The sequence below is a fragment of the Lynx canadensis genome, chromosome B4, assembly GCF_007474595.2.
Source record: "Lynx canadensis isolate LIC74 chromosome B4, mLynCan4.pri.v2, whole genome shotgun sequence".
NCBI classification, from domain to species: domain Eukaryota; kingdom Metazoa; phylum Chordata; class Mammalia; order Carnivora; family Felidae; genus Lynx; species Lynx canadensis.
In genome coordinates this window covers 63,973,323-63,995,359 of record NC_044309.1, presented here as the reverse complement: position 1 = coordinate 63,995,359, position 22,037 = coordinate 63,973,323, and the positions used below count along the sequence as shown (strand labels likewise).

Here is a 22,037-nt window from a genome sequence, read left to right as displayed (position 1 = left end):
AAAAGAATGAAATCTTACCATTTGCAACATGGACAGAACTAGAGCATGAGCATATTATGCAAGCCTAAATGAGTCAGTCAAAGACAAATGCCATATAATTTCACTCAAATGTGGAATTCAAGAAAAAAAAAAACAGATGAACATAGGGGAAAAAATCAAGAGAGGCAAACCATAAAACAAACTCTAAACTACAGAGAATAAACTGAGGGTTGCTGGAAGGGAAGTGGGCAGAGGTTTGGGCTAAATGGGTGATGGGTATTAAGGAGGGCTCCTTGTTATGAGGAGCACTGGGTGTTATATGTAAGTGATGAATCACTAAATTCCACTCCTGAAACTAACCTTTCACTGTGTGTTAACGAACTGGAATTTAAATAAAAACTGGAAACAAAAAATAGAAAGAAAAAACAGAGAAACAAAGCTATAACGAAACCACAACTCTGCATTCTCACTTTGAAGCATACACAAATCTTGCTCTGAAGAAGTGCTATCATGAAGAGTTAACGATTTTAGACTGAATTTGAAGCATAAAAGCATCTTTCCCATAGGACATCTGACTCCATTAGAAAGAAGCCAAGGACCAATACATCTCACAAACAGTTCACATTTCAATGCCTCATCTCAAACATTTATCATAAGCAATAGCTCGCCAGCAAAATAAAACCTATCCTTTTAATGCAAACATTTGAAATAAATGGCACAAAATAAGTAACATGACTTATTTTCTTATACCCTGATTTATAGTTTTTTCATTCTTTTACTTTAATAAAGAGTGCATTAAAAGAACACAGACATAATTCTAAATTTTCAAAATAAATTAGAAACATTTCCATTGTATCTTAGTGGTGTGGAACATGTGTTTTACAGGAAAGCTCTTTGTGTAAGATTTTTTTTTTTTTGGTATCAACTTCCTTAAGATACAATTCATATACCTATAATCCACCCACTTAAAGTATATAATTCAGTGGTTTTTAATACAGTCACAGAGTTGTGACCATCACCACAATCAATTTTGGAACATTTTTATTACCTCAGAAATGAATTCTAAACCTTTTAGCTGCCCACCTCATACCCCACCCCATTTTTCCAGCTCCAGGCAACTACTAATCCACTTTCTACTTGCTTCTATTGGACATTTTCATATAAATGGAATCATATAATATGTGGTCCTTTAAAACTGTGTGGAACATTTTAAACAATTGGTTACTGCTGATAAAATATCTTGGCTTTTTGAAGTCTATAGGCAGCTTTACTACAGCACAAAACATATTTCATTCTACATCAGCAAAGTACTATAATCGTGCTGGCATTTACCCAGCATATATCAGATCTAGCAATCACAATATTATGTTTCACAAGGAAGCATGATCATTTAAAGTTCACTCAATTGCTGCAAGTTATTTTTTATCAATAAAATGTGGCTTTGTGACCCGGGTATTGTAACCTAAATATACTGATCTGTTTTGGAATGAGCTCTTACACACATAAAATATTGAAATCTTTTCTCTTTTCTATAACCAACCTTGACGTCAGGAAACCATGATCATTTCCCAAAGCAGTCTAGTTACCTCTTGCTTACTTGTTTGATTTTTCTTTTAATTTCTCTTTTTAAATTTAAAGATATAAAACACCATAATGAATGATAGCACAACAGTTTTCTGATAGTTTCTCTTTATAACATGAAATATACATGCTGCTCTGATTACACAATTACTGTGATGATTTATTAAATGGAAAAGGGAAATTTACATCACGTACTAAATAAATTTGAATCTAGATTGTGCAATACACATGAAAGCTGTATTCGCAAATACTCCAGAAATAGTTCAATCTCTAACAGTTACCCTTTTACCTCAGCTTCTCATACTTTCCTTGATCTTACTGCAAAGAATGATCTAACCAAAGAAATAGATAGCATCAACAGGGTCAAAGTGATTGATTATGATAAGTAATTTTAATTCCCATCATCAAGGGAATATACTGTTTATAGATTTTTTTATTGAAAAGAGACATCGTGAAAGGGAAAGAAGTGAATAAAAAAGGAGGTAATTGTATCCATTAAAGTGATTTTTTTTTAATGCAAGTAAACACTGAAATAAAGAAAAAAATTAGAGGAAAGATAAGGGAGAAGGGACGGAAGGTAACAAAATGTGAGATGATTATCATCAGGAAGAAAAGGCTGAACAGAAAGGGGGGTATTAATACAACTCATAATTTGATTTGAAAGGGACAAGTTAGTCCCTCAGGGGACTGATTATTAGAGACACTATTTTTGTTTATTCTTCAGGTATGTATGTATAGTAAAGGATGATTGGTCATTCATCCAGATAGTTTCTGAAGCTTTTCCAGGATATCTGGCCTGTCTGACCTAGCTATTTATTTTTTGTTCCTATAAAACACCTTTATTACCCAGGAAATAAAAGTTTAGTCCAAACATTGGCAATAAAGCAGGAAACTTAAAAAATAGTGAATATAGTTATTCAAATGAAGTCTTCAATTTATGGCATAGTATCAAAAACAATAGCTGCAGAGAGACATCTGTTTTTTTAAGTTTCTGTTTAGGTTATTTTTTTTAATATTTATTTTTTATTTTGAGAGAGAGAGCACACGTGCATGTTCGCACACACACACAAACGGGGAGGCTCAGGGGGAGAGGAGAGAATCCCAAGAGATTTTGCACTTTCAGCGCAAAGCCCGATGAGGAGCCATATCACAAACTGTGAGATTATGATTTGAACTGAGATCAAGAGTAGGACGCTTAACCGACTGAGCTACCCAGACGCCCTGAGGCATCTGTTTTATAGAGTGGGTGGTAGAGTAAAAATAGTTCTAGACATGATTCAGTTTCAATACGGGCTTTCACAACCCAGGAATTTCTGGGACTTGCAGTTTTCTTATTAAAGAAAAGTTATTAAGATATAGTATTTTCTATTAAGAAAAGTTTCTACTAAAGGTAGAAAAGTAGCTTTTCTGGTCAACTCCAGAGTTGTAAGAAATAAATGAGAAAGTATTTCTAAAAGCACTTTGTAAATTGTACTGAGCTATCATACATTTTTCTTAGTAGGTAGTTGTTTCAAAAGTCAGTTAAAAGTTTTTGCAGGACTGTGTTGGGGATCCTTCAGAATGTTCTCTATCCGTAACCCTTTGAAAATTCTTTGAAAAAAACATCAACACGTAGATATGATTCTCACTCATCATATGAAGAATTTAAGATGAAGAGATACTGATTCCAGATCCAGAAATTATGAAATATATTACAGTGGGTAAAAATCTCCCTCTCATCTTGTCCCACACGAGCCTGGTTTCCACCCCATCCCAATGCACTGTGCTTAGTATCTTACCTATACTTCCAGAGTTCCTTTGTATTTTGCCTAGTCTCAAACTTTATAAAGCCAACTTATTCCCACATGAAAACGAACATGGCTAACATAATATCATACCAGACTAATCATTGCAAAGCTGTTTTATTTATGCATATATGTATATTTTATATGTATATTTATGGAATATGTATATTGTATTTATATATTTTAATAAGTATTTTATATGTTATTTATATATGCGTATTTATATGTTTATATATAATATATATATATCATATATATCATGTATTTCATATGGCATTCTTCAATTACAAGCCAGAATTTATTAACTTAATAAACACTTACATAATGCTTACAATGTGCTAAGACTATTCTAAGCACTTTAGATATACGAAATACTTTTAACCTTTTAACACACTTAACTCTATGAGATGGATACCATTATTAATCTCATTAAAATTTTGTTTTAAGTAATCTCTACATCCAACATAAGGCTCAAACTCACAAGTCTGAGATCAAGAGTCATGTGCTCTACTGACTGAGCCAGCCAGGTGCCCTTAATCCCATTTTACACATAGGCTGAGGCTTGGTTTGGTTACATAATAATTTCCCTAAATTCAAGAATAAATGGCAGAGCAAGAGTCAATGTAGTTTTAGAACACATGTTCTTAACCACTATGTTCTGCTATCTTTAAAATGATCTTTAAAGTGATTTATTGCTTAAATGGGATGGCTAATATGAACCAGATTATTTTAACTTCTGTCTTTAGGTTATAGTTTCCTTCTCTCTAAGAAATAACGAATGAATATACATATAAATGCCTCAGCAAATCTATCCCAGTTTATAATGAATTAGTGGGTGCTATTTCTGGAAAAAACAAACAAACAAACAAACTATTTTATTATTTCCAAGAGGACTTCCTACAGATTTTCCTCAGAATTGATGCTGGAGCTAATGACATGATGGTAGTAAGAGGTGCCCACATTTTGAATACTCACTGCCTATTAAATAAGTTTCATAGGTAAAGACTCTGATTACTGAAGCAGTGGTAGCTATGGTCCTGACTGTTACAGTGTATCCAGAATCTTTTCCCTATTAAAGGCTTTTAATATTCTGGGAATATGAGTCCTACAGGCTAACTAATATAGGAAGCCAGCTGTGTATGTGCTTAATAAAATACAAGTTACAAACTCTAAAGTATTGATCGGTCTTTAGTTAACCGGCATTCCAATTTTTTACTGTTATATTAAAAGTATTAAGAAATTCAAAGATGTATCTTTTACATAAATATTTAAGGTGATAAACTTTATACCTCTTAAAATCTCCATTAAAGTTTCCAAAAGAGGGGTACCGACTGGCTCAGTCGGTTAAGCGTCTGACTCTTGGTTTCAGCTCAGATTATGATCTCATGGTTTGTGAGTTCAAGCCCCGTGTTGGGTTCTATGCTGACAGCGTGGAGCCGGCTTGGGATTTTCTCTCTCCTGCTCTCTCTGCCCCTCCCCTGCTCACGTGTATGTGCTCTTTCTCAAAAATAAATGAATAAACTTCTTAAAAAGTTTCAAAAAGAACTCTCCTTACCAAGGTCTTCTTGGTATAAGCTTTTTTTGTTGTTGTTGTTATGAAATAAGTAAATAGAAACTGAACTTTGGTATCACCTAAAAAATGAACTTTTGGTATGACAGGAGTGATAACTTGACATATAGTGGAAATCCTAGGTAGTGAAATTTAAAAGTTATAAGGTTCAGGTGAGAGCGAAACAGTATTAGCACAGAATAAGAGTTACTGTATACAGGTTAACCTGCAGTCAAAGGTAGATCTGTGCTCATCTCTGGGGACCCCTGGACATCCGTGGCTGACCCTGGGCCATGACAAAGACAAAAGGAACTAAAGAGTGACTTGTATGCTGTTTAAAGTCTGAAATTCTCCTTGACACATACTCTACTAACTTGTCTATATATTATTAAAAAGGATTTTAAAAAAAAAAATTTTTTTAACGTTTATTTATTTTTGAGACAGAGAGAGACAGAGCATGAGCAGGAGAGGGGCAGAGAGAGAGGGAGACACAGAATCTGAAACAGGCTCCAGGCTCTGTGCTGTCAGCACAGAGCCCAACGCAAGGCTTGAACTCACGGACCATAAGATCATGACCTGAACCGAAGTCGGACACTTAACCGACTGAGCCACCCAGGCGCCCCTATTAAAAAGGATTTTAAGTAATCTCTGCACCCAAGTTGGGGCTCAAACCCACAACCTCAAGATCAAGAGTCACCTTGATCTGAGCCAGCCAGGTGCCCCATTATCTATATCTTTTATAGAAAACTTATAGGTCGATGATTGGTACTCAGATTCATAAATTATATTGTCTAATTTAGCTATATGAGCAGGGCGATACAAAAGACTCTTCTGTAAACTTGTGTCCTGGCTGCCCTGGAAACAGGTATCTTGTGTGTATCTTAATGGTTCATAACCTAAACACAAATCACATCCACTGAGATTAAGAAAGAGCCCTAAAGCTGTGTCTGGAAAGCTCAGACCTCTCTGTCTGTCTGTGTTTTCCTGCTCCTGCTGTACCCCATCCTTTAGTTTATCAAAGCTGAGGGGGAGCAGAATAAGCCACCAGAATGTGCCACTTTGACATATGGATTATTTGCAGCTGAAGACAACCAGAGGCCCAGGAGACAGGGAGAATTTTTTACCTTCCCCTGAACTGCCTCAAAGAATTTAGATGGGGGCGGGGGGCGGGGGGTGAGGGCTATACCAGGAAGAGAGCTGTAACCAAAGAGAACGTTTTGTATAAGAAAGAACTACTTGCATGACTTCGCAAACATTTGTTTACCAAACACTGGCTCTTCCCATCTTCCACCCCTTGAAAGTGCCAGACCCTCTGGGGGGCCTGGGGGGCTCAGTTAAGCATCCGAATCTTGGTTTCAGCTCAGGTCATGATCTCACGGTTTGTGAGATGGAGCTCCATGACACGCTCTGTGGATGGCACACAGCCTGCTTGGGATTCTTTTTCTGCCCCTCTCCAGTTCCCTCTCTCAAAATAAATAAATAAACTTAAAAAAATAGTGCCAGACCCCTACCCCCTTCTCCTTAGCTCAGGATGGCATATAAGACTCAATTACCTGACTGCTGGGGAGTCTGTTTTTATGGGGCCACCCATACATACAAAATTTGTCTCCTGTTAATGTGTTAAGTCAATTTAGTTATTAGACAAGGCAAAGAACCTAGAAGGGAAGAGAGGAAAGCTTTCTGCCCCTACAAAGCCTTATATGAATATACCCTTTGGAATCATGTGAGTCCTTTCAATGATCTGATCCTGTGTAATTGCTGCAACTTTAATAAAAGCAAACAGAAACGAGGTTGAGGCTAGGAAAATAGAATGCAATACTGATGAATTCCAGCAACCATCCAGGAAGACACTACGCAGAGGATGAGAGGGTGCAGCCTCCCTCCCTCACATCCTGCATATTCAGGTGGGACAGAGCTGCTGGGTCACTGGAAGGCAGATGATACAAGTCAGCCCTCAAGTGGAACAGAGGCATCAGGGATATGAATGGCATCAGAAATGTTTTGCCTTCCTAAGAGAATATTCTGAGGCATTTTCTTTACATTCTCCGTAACAGTAAGAAACATTCAGAATAGAACACTTTTCCACAATCTATATCTTTTTTTATTTTTTTTTAAAGTTTATTTATTTTGAGACAGAGACAGTACAAGTGGGGGAGGGGCAGAGAGAGAGAAAGAGAGAGAATCCCAAGCCGGCTCCATGCTGCTAGTGCAGAGCCTGATGCAGGACTCGAACTCACGAAATGGCGAGATCATGACCTGAGCAGAAACCAAGAGTTGGACTCAGCTGACTGAGCCACCAGGGCAGCCCTACAAGGTATATTTTTGCAGATGGACATCTAAAACCAAATGAAGTACTATAAGTCAAGATGAACAGAGTGAAGTATTAGCAGAAATTCAGTTATATTTGAAAGATACAAATACATATGTATGTATATGTAAATACATTCAGCAACATTTTTCCTTCTTGGCAGGTAAAGGTAAGTAAATTCTCAATCTTGCCATTTTTCTCTTGTAAGAAAATAACAGCTGCTTTATTGTTGTTACCAATTTTATAATCACCCAAAGTGAAATTTTCAATCAATTACAGTGCCATTGAAGAATGACACCTTGATTATTTAATGTTTTAATAAAAGTTGTTTTAGGGGTGCCTGGGTGGCTCAGTTGGTTAAGCATCAGGCTCTTGGTTTTGGCTCAGGTCATGATCTCATGAGTCATGAGTCTGAGCCCCAGGTCAGGCTCCACACTGCTGGCGTGGAGTCTGCTTGAAATTCTCTCCCTCCCTTTCTCTTTGCCCCTCCCTCACACTCTCTCTCTCTCAAAATAAATAAATAAACTTAAAAAAAAAGTTTTAAGAAAAGTTGTTTTAACCACATGCATATGAGTTATCAGAACTAGGAAAGCAATTTGTCAGGCATAAAAAAGACAGCTAGAGAACATATGATTCAACCATATATAACTAGTATGTAATACTAATATTTGGTAATTAAATATGGTGTAAGTAGTTAAGTAAAAGAACTTGTAGTGTATATCTTACTCCAATAATGAGTAAACTGAGGCCTAGAGAGATTAAGGAAATGGAGATAGGTCACAGAGGTAGGAAATGATAGCTCTAGGTTTTGACCCAGATTCCCCAGAACCCTCAGTCAGGGCTCCTCTCATTAAGACACCCGGACTTCATCTCCTGGCTGCAGGCAGATAACCAAAGAAAACAGACTGAAAGGAAAAGAATACAATATGCAAGGTGAAATGAGGAGTTCTCTGCAAATTAAAATGAATTCCTTATTTTGTGGGCCTTCAAACTCAGAAGGAGGCTGGAAGCTCTTTGTAAACAGAGAACTAAGGGGTCATACCCTCAAGCCCTAAGTACACTCTTATTTGGCTCAGGGAGAAAAGGCGGTGTTTGAGGGATGAGAACATGCTTTACCTCCTTAGAGACTCAGAGTTCCACAAAGGGGCTCAAAGGATGGCTCCCTTCCCCCAGGCCTGGGAAAGAATTTTGGAAAGCACGAGTGAATATCTTCTTCTGGCACCTGGTCAGGGGCACATACAGCTTGCAAGCTGTCCTCTTGGGAAGAGAGCATGATGGCTTTCCGGCTGGTAAGTGACTGGTGTCGATGTTGCTCTTGAAGACCCCACTGAACACACTTCACACATAGGGTCACTCTCACTTGGCAAAGAAGAGAAGCTTTTATACTGAACAAAGTCCAATAAGAAGGCCTTTTCATAGATACACAAAGGCCAGTGATGTATTTTTCCCTGCCCTGAATTTCAATTAGCATCTTAGGCAACAAACTTGAAAATAACTAAATGAGAAATGTCTGCATTTAGTCTATGGGCCAAGGCCAAGGAAATATAAAATATATATTAAAAGGCTAAATTGGGTTGGTTGGTGGGTGCTTGGCCCTTTCGGTGGTGACGCCACTGCATCCTGTCTTTCTGATACTCTTACATCTGGAGATTTTCAGATTTCTCTTTTAAGTTCTTCCACCTAGACACGTAAGCCTGTATCTCCCTCTTTTTTTTCTCTTCCCTCAACTCAGCAACATGAATACGGATCCAGCTCAGCCCCAATGCCCGCCTTGCCTCGAAGCGCCCGATTCTAGGGACTCTTCTCCAGTGCCTGAGATTGATGGGCCTGAAGAAAATTATGCACCCTTGCAAATGTCATCTGCTGAGACCCCCCACACGGAGACCGTCTCTCCTCTTCCTTCCTGCATGGATCTCCTTGTTCAGGACAGCCCCGATTCTTCCATCAGCCCCAGAGTAAAAGTGCTGCCCACTTCTGCAGAGGAGATCACCGCGAAGAAGGACGATCCAGCTCAGGGCAAGAAACAGAAGATCAGAACCGTCTTCTCTCAGACCCAGCTATATGTACTCAATGATAGATTTCAGAGACAGAAATACCTCAGTCTCCAGCAGATGCAAGAACTTTCCAACATTCTGAACCTTAGCTATAAGCAGGTTAAGACTTGGTTCCAGAACCAGAGAATGAAATGTAAGAGGTGGCAAAAAAACAACTGGCCAAAGAATAACAACACTGTGACTCAGACCAGCTCTGCAAATCCAGAATACCCAGGCTTCTATTCCTATCACCAGGGATACCTGATGAACACTTCCGGAAACCTTCCAATATGGGGCAACCAGACCTGGAACAGCCAGTCGTGGAGCAACCAGACCTGGAACAGCCAGTCGTGGAGCCACCAGACCTGGAACAGTCAGACCTGGTGTCCCCAAGCCTGGAATGGCCAGGGCTGGAACAGCCAGCTGCACGACTGTGGAGAGGAATCCCCGCAGCCCCAGATACAGTTACAGCAAAATTCCGTCAGCGATTTGCAGTCCATCTTAGAAACGACTGGGGAAAGCCACAGTGTGATACAGCAAACGGCTAAGTATTTTAGTGCCCAGCAAATAATGGATTTATTCCCAAACTACCCTGAACATACAGCCTGAAGTCGCGTGACCATGAGCGTATTAATCCGTCTCCATTTGGGCGATGGCTGTATTCTAGGATTTGTCTGTTAGGGTCCTGTATCTCTGCCTTGATATTCTGCTTTTCATTATGTTTATTCTGTCCATCGAGGGGGAACGGCAGGAGTCTCATCAAAGAGGATTCCGTAGCTTTGGCTGCTTTGAGCAACATGCAGAAATATGTTTCTGGCTCTAGATAACTAGATACAATACTAATTTGTATATCTTTAGGCTCCAGAATTTAACCACAAGAATAGGAAGTAAAAATACAAAGATGTGATGAAGGATTATTTGTATTTTCTGAGATAGTGAGGCTTAACAACCTCAATTGTTAACGGTGGAGGGTTAAGTTATAATGTGCGTCGTTGATTTCCTCTGCCCCCCGTGCTGGTTTAACTACAACTCCTGACGTGTTTGTTATTCCAGTATTTGTAGAAAGCTGTTTTTATATTTTAATGTGTCGTGATGATAGGACCAGTCTGGCTGGTGGTTTATGATAGATTTAAGTACAAATAAATACCCACTTTATCTTTTAAAAAAAAAAAATCACTATTAGCCAAATGAACTCTCAGTGTGCATGGGGAGGGGGTGGACATTTCTTAAGAGTATTCTGTTGGAGTTGCTTTTTTTTTTATCCTGTTATACTGTTACCTAAAAACTTCTAATAATTACTTTTTGCTTTACTTGCTTAACATTTTAGTGAGTTAAACAGTGAGACAAAATATGTTCTCATCTACTATTTAATTAATCAAGATATGTGTAGAGTAGCTTTCATCCTTTTCTGGTGTCACCAAAAGGAAAAGTTGAAAGTATTATAAACTCAGAGAATTTTGTCTATAAAAGTGAGGGGGAGCAAAATACATGACCTCAAAAATGTCACTTTGGCGTGTATATTATTTCAAGCTGAAGACAATCAAGGCCCAACAGACTCAAGAAGAGCTGTTTACCTTCCTCTTTTTTTTAAAAATGTTTTTTAATGTTTATTTGTTTTTGAGAGGCAGAGACAGAGCGTGAGCAGGGGAGGGGCAGAGAGAGAGGGAGACACAGAATCTGAAGCAGGCTCCAGGCTCCCAGCTGACAGCACAGGGCCCGACGTGGGGCTCGAACCCACGAACTGTGAGACCATCACCTGAGCAGCAGTCAGACACGCAACCAACTGAGCCACCCAGGCACCCCCAACAATCCACATTTTAACAAGCTCTTCTGATGTACATGAAAGTTTGATAACCACTGGTCCAAGTTAACTGACTCACAATAGCAACATGCAAAAGAATGAAGCTGGCTCACTTTCTTACACCACACACAGAAATAAACTCAAAATGGATGAAAGACCTAAATGTGAGACCTGAAACCATAACACTCCTAGAAAAAAACACAGGCAATCATTTCTCTGACATTAGCCATAGAAACATTTTTCTACGTATGTCTCCTCGGGCAAGGGAAACAAAAGCAAGAATAAACTATTGAGACTATCCCAAAATAAAAAGCAAAGAAAACCATCAACAAAACAAAAAGGCAACCTACTGAATGGGAGAAGAGAGAAGATATTTGCAAATGATATATCCAATAAGGAGTTAATATCCAAAATGCAGAAAGAACTCATACAACTCTGTACCCCCCCCCCAAAGTAATTTGGTATAAAAATGGGCATAAGACCTGAATAGATATTTTTCCAAAGAAGACATACAGATGGCCAACAGACACATGAAAAGATGCTCAACATAATAATCATCAGGGAAATGCAAATCAAAACCACAATGAGATAGATATCACCTTATACCTGTCAGAATGGCTAGAATCAAAATGACAAGAAATAGTAAGTGTTGGTGCAAATGTGGATAAAAAAGAATACTTGTGTACTATTGGTGGGAATACAAATTGGTGCAGCCACTGTGGAAAGCAGTATGGATGCTCCTCAAAATATTTAAAACAGAAATACCATATAATCTAGTAATTCCACTACTGGGTTTTTACTAAAGAAAATGCACCCCTATGTTTACTGCAGCATTATTTACAATAGCCAAGATAGGGAAGGAACCCAAGTGTCCACTGATATATGAATGGATAAAGAAGATGTGGTATGTGTGCATGTATTTGTGTGTGTGTATATATACATGTATACAAATACACACACATGCATGTATATATATGTGTATATATGTCTGTGTGTGTATATATATATAATGGATATATATGTATATATAATGGATATATATATATACATATAATGGATATATATATATATGTATATAATGGAATGTTATTCAGCTATATAAAAGAATGAAATCTTGCCATTTGCAACAACATGGATGTAGCTAGAGAGTATAATACTAGGTGAAATAAGTCAGAGAAAGACAAATACCATATGATTTCACTCATATGTGGAATTTAAGAAACAAAACAAATGAACAAAGAAAAAAAAGAGACCAAAAAGCCCCCAGATTCTTAACCATATAGAACAGATGGTCACCCGAGGAGAGGTGGGGAGGGATGAGTGAAATAGGTGAAGGGGATCAAGAGTACACTTACCTTGATGAGCACCAAGCAACATATAGAATTGGTGAATCACTATATTGTACACCTAAAACTAATTTAACACTATATGTTAACTATACTATAATCAAAACAAAATTTTTTATAAAAGGAAGATGCGGCACGCACACACACATACACACACAATAGAACATTACTCAGCCATAAGAAAAGATGAGATCTCGTCATTTGCAACAATACAGATGGACCTAGAGGGTACAATGCCAGGTGAAATAAGTCAGACAGATAAAGACAACAATTCTACTCATGTGTGGAATCTAGAAAACAAAATGAATAAACCAAAAACAGGAACAGACTTCCTAATACAGAGAACAAACTGATGGTTGCCGGAGAAAAGATGGGTAGGGGAATGGGTGAAAAAAAAATTAATAAACCACAGAGATGCCACTGCACATCAGTGGGGAAAAAGGGGCTAGAAGAAAATATAGGAACACGTTTATGACTTTGTAGCAGAAAATTTCTCAAACAAGAAACAAAAACAGCTTACCATACAGGAAAAGATTGGTACACTTAACTGCATTAAAATTCAATATATCTGTTTATACATGTATCATTTATTATAAAGTAAATGAAAAGATAAGCCTCTAAACAGGAATAGATGTTTTTCACACATATTGACAAAGACTCATATTTAGTATGTATTCATTCAACAACTATTCATCGAGTGCTTATGTGCCAGACACTATTATAAGTGTTAGGATATAGTAAAGAACAACAAAAAACTATAAAGATCTCTGCTCTCCTGAACTTACATGCCTTGCTTACAACAGACCTAATCAATAAGGAAATCATGCAGTTATTTGCTTAAACTGTGGGTAAATTATATACATAATATATAAATACAGGAACCCAAAAATAGAAAGTTTGAAAGTCTGGAAAGTTTGAAATCTGACAGCCTCTGTCATCAGCCACTCTTGTGCTGGCACAATGGGACCATGAAGGTGGGGCTTGGGAGTCCTGTCAGCCAGGAAAGAATTCAAGCTTTGGTGCCAGGGTTCTCAGACCAGGGCTCTACGTCCCATAAGGTGATTGAGGTATTATTCGTTAACTTCTTGCTCATCCTAAATTCTACCCCTGCTGTGTTGTCTTAGATTCTGGACCAAAGGTGGCCCCCAAATATCTTTTAGATGATGGGGTTCACCTGCTGTTCGGCAGCTCACACGAAGGAGCTTTTAAGAGTCTGGTCATAACTAACAATGGGATGAATTTTACAATGTGGCCCACTCATTACCACTATGCTGAAAAGAAATCATCCATTGTAAAATTGACAATTACTGCATTTTAGTAAACTTTGAAATTTTTTGAAAACTATAATTCCAAGAGTGTTTCTCAAACAAGAAAATCTTCCAGTAGATATAATGTACTTCTTTGATGAAATGACTCTCATCCCTTTCTCCTCACCAGTACAGGAGGATTAAAATAGATAGTTTACATACAATAGAACTGTACAGCTATGACCTTCGAGGGGAAATGACTGATTGCACAGAAATAATGTAAATAGACATGGTCTCTGTGCTTAGATGAAGGAATCTGTATACATCATCATTAAAAGTTGAAGCCAATTTGTGAGAAGCAATGGAAGATCCTCATAGATTATGGCTGTAAGAATGGATGTACAAATGCATGGAGAGATGACATACTTAGGCACCATCCTGCCTAACAAGCTATGAGATATGGGTTCTGGGTCAGTGAACAGTGTACATTCTTTATACTTTAGAATTCCATTCTCCATTCTAATTCACTTAAGCTGGAAGTGAAGATGGAAGACTTTATTTATTCTTGAAGCAAACTGCTGACTGAGCCTGAAAATTTGCCTAGAATTGAGGAATGACACTGTCTTTTTAAATTAATTATAGCACTTAATTCTTAGTAAACAAAAGACTTAAAAATCTTAGTTTATAGTTACTTTATTTTCTTCCCTCTTTTAACCAAGACACTTGCATGAGAACTTCTGCTTTCAGCCGTGATAAAGTAACAAAGTCCTAACTTTAATTTGTAAACAATTAGCTGAACAAAGTATATGAAACAGCTGTTTTCAGACACTGAATGACAGGCCTATAGGACTATGATTTCTGGAAGAATGAAACCAGATGAGGTAAATGTTATGCACACCCCAACTTTCTGCCTGGAGGTGCCAGGTGGGGGAACTCAGAGGCTCACCTGAGGTGAGCAGATGGAGTTCAGAGCTCAGGAAGCTGAGGTGGCTGGAATCTGCAGGGTAGAATTCTGGAAAGAAGAGAGCTACACAGAAAAAGGCCTCCAGGGGCACCTGGGTGGCTCAGTCTGTTAAGCGTTATCTTGATCTCAGCTCAGGTCATGATCTCATGGTTCATGGAATCAAGCCCCACACTAGGTTCTGGGCTGACAGTGTGGGGCCTGCATGGGATTCTCTCTCTCTGCCCCTCCCTTATTCATGCATGCGTGTTCTCTCTCTCTCTCTCTCTCTCTCTCTCTCTCTCTCTCTCAAAATAAATAATAAATTTTTAAAAAAATTTTAAAAAGAAAAGAACAAGGTCTCTGGAAATCTGCATAGGGGTTTCCTTGAACTCTTCTTGTGTATGAGGCTGCACATGCCTTCCTATCCCAAACATTATGCAAAACACTGGAATTACAATGAAACATAGGATAAAAGTCCCTGTCTTTCAGGGGCTAAAATATAGCGAAGAATTTCCCACTGGTAGTGATTTCTGTTTCTTTCCTTCTCTTACTTATACTTGTAGTTCTCTGACAAGTCTTAAATTTTATTTAATTTCTGATCACATTTTTTTACTGTAACAAATGTTAGAATGTTACCAATTCTGTGTATATTTGATTTTTTATGGAGAAAGTATTGTAAGCATATAATCATTCACTCATGCCTTTTATTATATACTTTTATAAATACTCACTTAATGCATATAATATGTAAGAAATTATATAGGCTCTGGTATTATAAAAAGTATAAGACATTGCCTCTATCTCAAAGAGTTTATAATTTAGCTGGGGAGATGTGCTTAAAAGCTAATAATATTTAATGTGCATTGAATCCTGGTATGCAAGTACTGTTATTTTATAAGTATTTTATATGTAATAATTCATTTACTCCCCACAACATTATGAGTTAGGTATTATGATTATCACAGTTTTATAAGACAAATAAATTGAGGTGCAGTGAGATTATATAATTTGCTCAATGACTTACATCCTGTAGGTAGCAGAGCCAGGATTTCGAGACTTAAAATCGGACTCCAAAACAGCTGCCATAACACATTACTGGAACTTAAAAAAATGAACTGTTTAAGGAGTGTTTATTGGAGGACCCATCATATGCAAAGCCGTCTGCTAGGCAGTGACATTTAAATGTGTTTAGGACAATTCCCAGTTTCAAGAAATTTACAGTCTTCATATGATTAACATTAGAATGATTGTTATGGATTAATATCTGAAAAACCCATAATATATCACATGACTCCTACAGGAAAAAATGTATTATGAGTCTCAAACAATTTGTGTATGCATTAACTTTAGGAGCACTTTATTGCCAGGTGAAAACTGGCTAATGTGTTACATATAATTACTTAGCAAACATTTAAAAAATTTTTTAACAATTGGAAAATGTTTTCATATTCTTTTCAGAATATTTTCTTATTTAAAATGTTCACCGATTGTGAAATAAATGATCCTTTGGTGCTGTACAGTCTCCCGTGGTTTGAGATTCCCAGGGCTGCCGCAACAGATTACCACAAGGTTGGTGGCTTAAACAATAGAACTTATTTTCTCACAGTTCTAAAAGCCAAAAGTCTGAAATTGAGGTACCAGGAGAGCCACACTCCTTCTGAAGACTCTAGGGGAGAATCCTTCCTTGCATTTTCCAGCTTCTAGTGGTCCCTGGCCTTTGTTGTCTTGTATTAGCCAATCACTGCCTCTGTCTTCACAAGGCATTCTTCCCTATGTCTGTTCCTTTTCTTCTCTGATGAGGGTACCTCTCGTTGGATTCAGGGCCCACTCTTCTCCAGGATGATCTCATCTCAAGATCTTCCCCTTAATTACATTTGCAAAGACCCTTATTCCAAATAAGGTCACATTCTGAGGTACCAGGGATTAGCCTGTGCTGAGCTGTGTGATATTTACTTGGGGGGCCACTATTCAATCCCCTACACCCACCTTAATTACTCTTATTTTTTGTTGTTTTGCTAACATTAAGGGTGGTAGGAGGCTGAAGTGCATGAGCAAGAGGCTTGCTCTTAATAGGGACGGGGATGGAGAAGGGAATGGGAGACTGAGGAGGAACAACAGAGGAAACAGAAGACAACCATAACAGAGCAGCCAAAGAGTTCATGACTCCTCAGGCTCAAATATATACTCAAGAGATCAAGAACAGAATAGGTAGAAAAGAGATAAGATTTTTAAAAAGAGAAGAGGGGCACCTGGGTGGCTCAGTGAGTTAAGCGTCTGACTTTAGCTCAAGCTCAGGTCACGATCTCACAGTCTGTAAGTTCGAGCCCCACGTCAGTCTTGCTGCTCTCAGTGCATAGCCCACCTGGAATCTTTTGTCCACCCCTCTCTCTGTCCCTCCCTCACTCATGCTCTCTCTCTCAAAAATAAATAAAACATTTAAAAAGAGAAGAAACAAATGTCAAGGCAATGGGGAAGGCTGGGGACAGTGTTCAAAGATTCCTGGTAATGAGCTCCATGCACCCTGTTAGGAAAGGGCATTTACAGGTAAAGCATATATACAGACAAGGATAAAGAACCCTGTTATCTAAGCCCATGACTTAAAATGGGGTTACAATTAATAGTAACAACGCATGTATCATCAGTTCTTGCCTCTAACAGCTACTGCAAGATCTGTTAGGTGTGAACTCACCTCAGCCCCGTAATTATTTCTGGTAGTCTTCCTTAGCTGTCCTCCTGGGCTCAGCAACATGTCTTGTCAAGGCACTCGCCATTTCCTTCCTCTCCTGCTGCGCCTCCACTGCCTCCTAATTGGCACGAAAGGATCTCACTGCTGCCTCTGACGATCCCAACGGGCCTTTTCCTGCCGTGTCCCTCTAGGCCTTGCTGCCCGATCATGCCAGGTTCTTTGACACCAGTACTCCCCTAGGTGCCAAATCTCTTCCAGCCACCAACACCACAGAGATGGTGTGATCCTCTCGGTATCAAAATAGGTATGGTCCTCAAAATGCAAAGCCTCACTGAACTCCATAAAAACGTGGAGGCACTGTTTTCCTTCCTTTTAGCATTACCCTTTTCCACTTGGTTTCATAACAATGCTGCTGTGTCATGGTGGCTGATAGACCTTTACTTAGTGTCTCACTGTCCCCATACCTTCCTCCTATAACAACACGCATACACCCATTCCACACACGTATAGACAAACCACCATGAGAACTCACAAAGATCTGAGCAGGATACACATTTGAGTGACAAACACTTAAGTGGAATTGTCCTCTGACAACGGCTGGATTTCTGGGTCAAGAGAAAAAAAAAGAAACAGGAAGGGTAAAACATAGAAATAAATGATTACTACTATCTACACTCTGTGCATCTACGAATCTTTGTACAAGTTTTGGGTAAGGTCTCTAGCACAGGGCCAGGCACATAGGTGATCAATAAATACTTATTAAATGATTCCATGAGATAGAGGAATTGATCCTACGAAAACAGTGCTTGTGGGCCTTGCCAGGTAATGAAGTCCCCGTTCACAGCCCTCATGCTCCTGGAACTCTCCTTCCTGCGCCTACAGTAGGACTCACTCACATTTGCCCAGCTAGGAAATTATGATACTTTGAATCAGAGGTCTGTTTGCCTAAAAGGCTATTCTGATTGAAATAAAAAGTCAGATAAAGAAGAGGAGTCAGGGAAACTTCTGGGTACTTAAGCAGTATAAGTTTTATTTAGGGCCCTTGGGCAAAAACAGTAATTGCACAGGCTTAAATCAGTGAGGGCAAGCAGATGCTGCTCACCCACACAACAAACTGTCCTGGGAATCCTAAAAAGCATAGGCAGAAATTCAGTCTGGAAAATTAACCAGTAGCATTCAGAGGAGCAGCAGACAAGGGATATGATCAAGAGCAATGTTTTCAATTTGTGTCCTATGACCCAGCAGTGGTTTGTGAAATCAATTTAGAGGGTTGATTCCAGCATTTAAAAAAAAAGTATCAAATAACAGAATATGGTAAAGTAGGATAGAAGAGAGCATATCTGCATGCACTGCAGAAAGTAACAGTAAGCATTGTTCCATGAAATTTTGCTTTAGAATGTATATGTATATGCATCTCTACACCTGCACGTGAATGTGTACACATGCATATGCACGCATGTAAGTGACGAATAGCAATGTAAAATGTACTATTTATTGTGGGCTATCTTAAAAGTATTTGAAAGACACAACTGCAGAGAAGGCAGCCACCAGACACAGTTCTGAAGAACCGGTGAGTGTATACCCTACCTAGAGGGATGGCTGCCATTCAGCTCCAAACGATTCTCAAACCTACTCTGTAGACAGAAACTGTATTGGTCACTTTCTTGTCCACATATGTTTACTGCCCCTTCCAATAAGCTCCTTCCTCTTAGAAGATTATATAATGCTCTCACCGACATCAGTCTTAGACACATGATACGTTTGGTCAATGGATATGAGTAAAAGTGAAGTGCCTGCCACGTCTGGGCATTGATGTATGACCCATCACATTGCTGCCTTTCTTTTCTCTCTGCCCAGAGCCCAGCAATGCCCCAAATAGGAGCTGTCCTCACAGCCAAGCTGTCAGAATGGTGGGGATGTGGAACAGAACCACTAACCATCAGAAATAGGCAAGAAGCAAAAGCAATAATTAAACCTTATTGCTTTGAGTGACTCAGATTCTCAAGTGCTATTATGTCACTTACTGTAGAATAATGTAGCCTCAATTCACCGATACAACGATTTACACAGAAATTTCATAATCAGCCTTATTAAATAATGTTTCCAAGGATCCTTTTATTAATAAATATCTTGCTTTAAAAATAGCATACAAATGACCAATAAACATACTAAAAGGGCCTCAATTTTATTAACCCTCAGGAAAATGTACATTACAACCATGGTACAATACAGCTGTATGCTCACAAGAGTGGCAAAAATAAGGGAAAAAAGTACCAAGCATTGCTGAAGATGTGGTATAGCCAAACTCTCACATATTAGGTATGTATACTGGTACAACCACTTTGGAAAATTGTTTGTCAGTCTCTGCTATCCTCGAACAGGCACATCCTACAGCAATTCTACTCCTAGGCATATATAACCAACAGAAGTGCACATACACATGCTGCATTTCATGAAGAAGGATGTTCAGAGAAGCCCTATTCTTAATAGCCAAATATCTCAAACAATTTAGATACATGAAAAGATGCCAACATCACTAATCATCAGGAGAACGCAAATCGAAACCACAAGGACATATCACTTTACACCTGCCAGAAAGGCTAGAATCAAAATGACAAGAAATAACAAGTGTAGGCACAGATGCGGATAAAAAGGAACCCTTGTGCACTCTTGGTGGAAATATAAAGTGGTGCAGCCATTACGGAGAACAGTATGGATGCTCCTTGAAAAAGTTAAAAATAGAAGGACCATATAATACAGTAATTCCACTACTGGTTATTTACCCAAAGAAAATGAAAACACTGATTAGTAAAGATGTATGTGCCCCTTTGTTTATTGCAGTATTATTTACAATAGCCAAGATATGGAAGCAAACTAAATATCCATCAACAGATGAAGGGATAAAGAAGATGTAGTACACACACACACACACACACACACACACACACACAATGGAATACTACTCAGTCATAAGAAAAAATGAAATCTTGACGTTTGCAGCAACATGGGTAGACCTGGAGGGTATTATGCTAAGTGAAATAAGTCAGAGAGAGAAAGACAAATACCATATGATTTCACATATATGTGGAATCTAAAAAACAAAACAAAATGAACAAACAAAAAGTAGAAACAGATTCATCAATACAGAGAACAAACTGATGATTGACATAGGGGAAGGACATGAGAGGATGGGCAAAATGGGCGAAGAGGAATGGGAGATACAGGCTGCCAGTTATGGAGTGATTAAGTCACAGTGATAAAAAGTACAGCATAGAGAATATAGTCACTAGTATTCTAATAATATTGTACGGTAACAGACGGTCGCTACACTTATGGTGAGCACAGCATACCATATAGATTTGTGGAATCACTATATTGTACACCTGAAATTAATGTAACATTGTGTGTAAACTATACTATAATAAAAACAAATTAAAAAAATTTTAACGTTTATTTATTTTTGAGAGAGAGAGGGAGACAGAGCACAAGCGGGCGAGGGGCAGAGAGAGAGAGGGAGACACAGAATCGGAAGCAGGCTCCAAGTTCGGAGCTCAGCACAAAGCCCGATGTGGGGCTCAAACTCACAAACTGCAAGATCATGACCTGAGCTAAAGTCCGTGCATGTGTGTTGTTGACATATTCTATATACGTAAGATTATATATAAAACATTATTTATCAATGAGAACTAATGAATTGCAATCACATTAGTGATTAGCAGCCACTTAAATAAACTGTACAAACATAAGTTTCTATTGCATATACTATAATTTACTCATTTTACTGTGGATGGACATCTGTTTTCAGCCTTCTTTATTGCAAACAGTGCTGTTGGGAACTTTGTTGTATATGCCCCCCTGATTCAAAAGTGCAAAGTTTTCCAGGGTACATACCTAGGATTGGAATCACTAGATCTTAGAGTCTATGCATCTTTAGTTTTACTACATAAGACCTAACAGTTTTTCAAAGTGATTATACCAAGATATATTCCCACTCTTAATATTTGAGAGTTCCTATTGACATTTTTAATACGTTGGCACAATCCTTTAAAGAGACAGAGGAGCTCAACAAAATGCTACACAAGTTTCTATGGTCACTGGATCTACAGTGAGTAATACAGGCAACATTTTGTATTCCAGAACAAATAAAATAATTTTATATGTATATAATTGTACATTTATTTCTATTTCCCTAACAAAATGTCTGATCCTTTCAACACATCTTTCAAATTTCTGGAAAATTTGCATTTCTAATCTTAGTGCTGCTTAGAAAAGACTTTATACCATTAAAAAGAAATTATTAAATGTTTATTTGTGTTTGGTGCTGAACTGCACAAATTAGATAACTGAGCATTATTATTATTATTATTATTATTCAAGAAAATCAAACTAACATTGAATGAGAATGTGTTAGTGCCAGTTGGAACTTCCTTTGTACAGATAAGAAACAAAAGATAAGAGTTAATTCTTTCACAGAGCCAAATGGTGGCTGGGTCAGAATTCAAATGCAGGTCTAATTACAAAATACCTTCATGTCCATTAATCACCACTGCTTCTTTTTACAATTTTCCTTCTGATCTATTATTTTTTCAACTTTTCAAGATAAAGATACTTTGTCTTGCTGATCTGATTTATCACCTGACAAAAAGGAAATCTTACGTAAGCCTCTAAAATCTGAAGCCCAGTGAAACTGAGTAATTTCTAGTTCTACCATTTTCTCCTGCGCTGCAGTTTTCTGATCTGATGTGAAGACAATAATCATGTGTATATCAAAGGATATCTG

At 38.2% G+C, this 22,037-nt stretch overlaps 2 protein-coding genes across 4 annotated transcripts in view; one reads left to right on the top strand and one right to left on the bottom strand.

Moving 5' to 3' along the window:
* The window catches only part of BICD1 (BICD cargo adaptor 1), a 260,628-nt gene that overhangs the window by 92,172 nt on the left and 146,419 nt on the right, over positions 1–22,037 (bottom strand). The gene's annotated exons all lie outside the window — the stretch shown is intronic.
* Positions 8,938–9,843, top strand: LOC115518574 (homeobox protein NANOG-like). Its single transcript, XM_032593945.1, has one exon. The coding sequence runs from the start codon at positions 8,938–8,940 to the stop codon at positions 9,841–9,843; it is 906 nt and encodes a 301-aa protein (XP_032449836.1).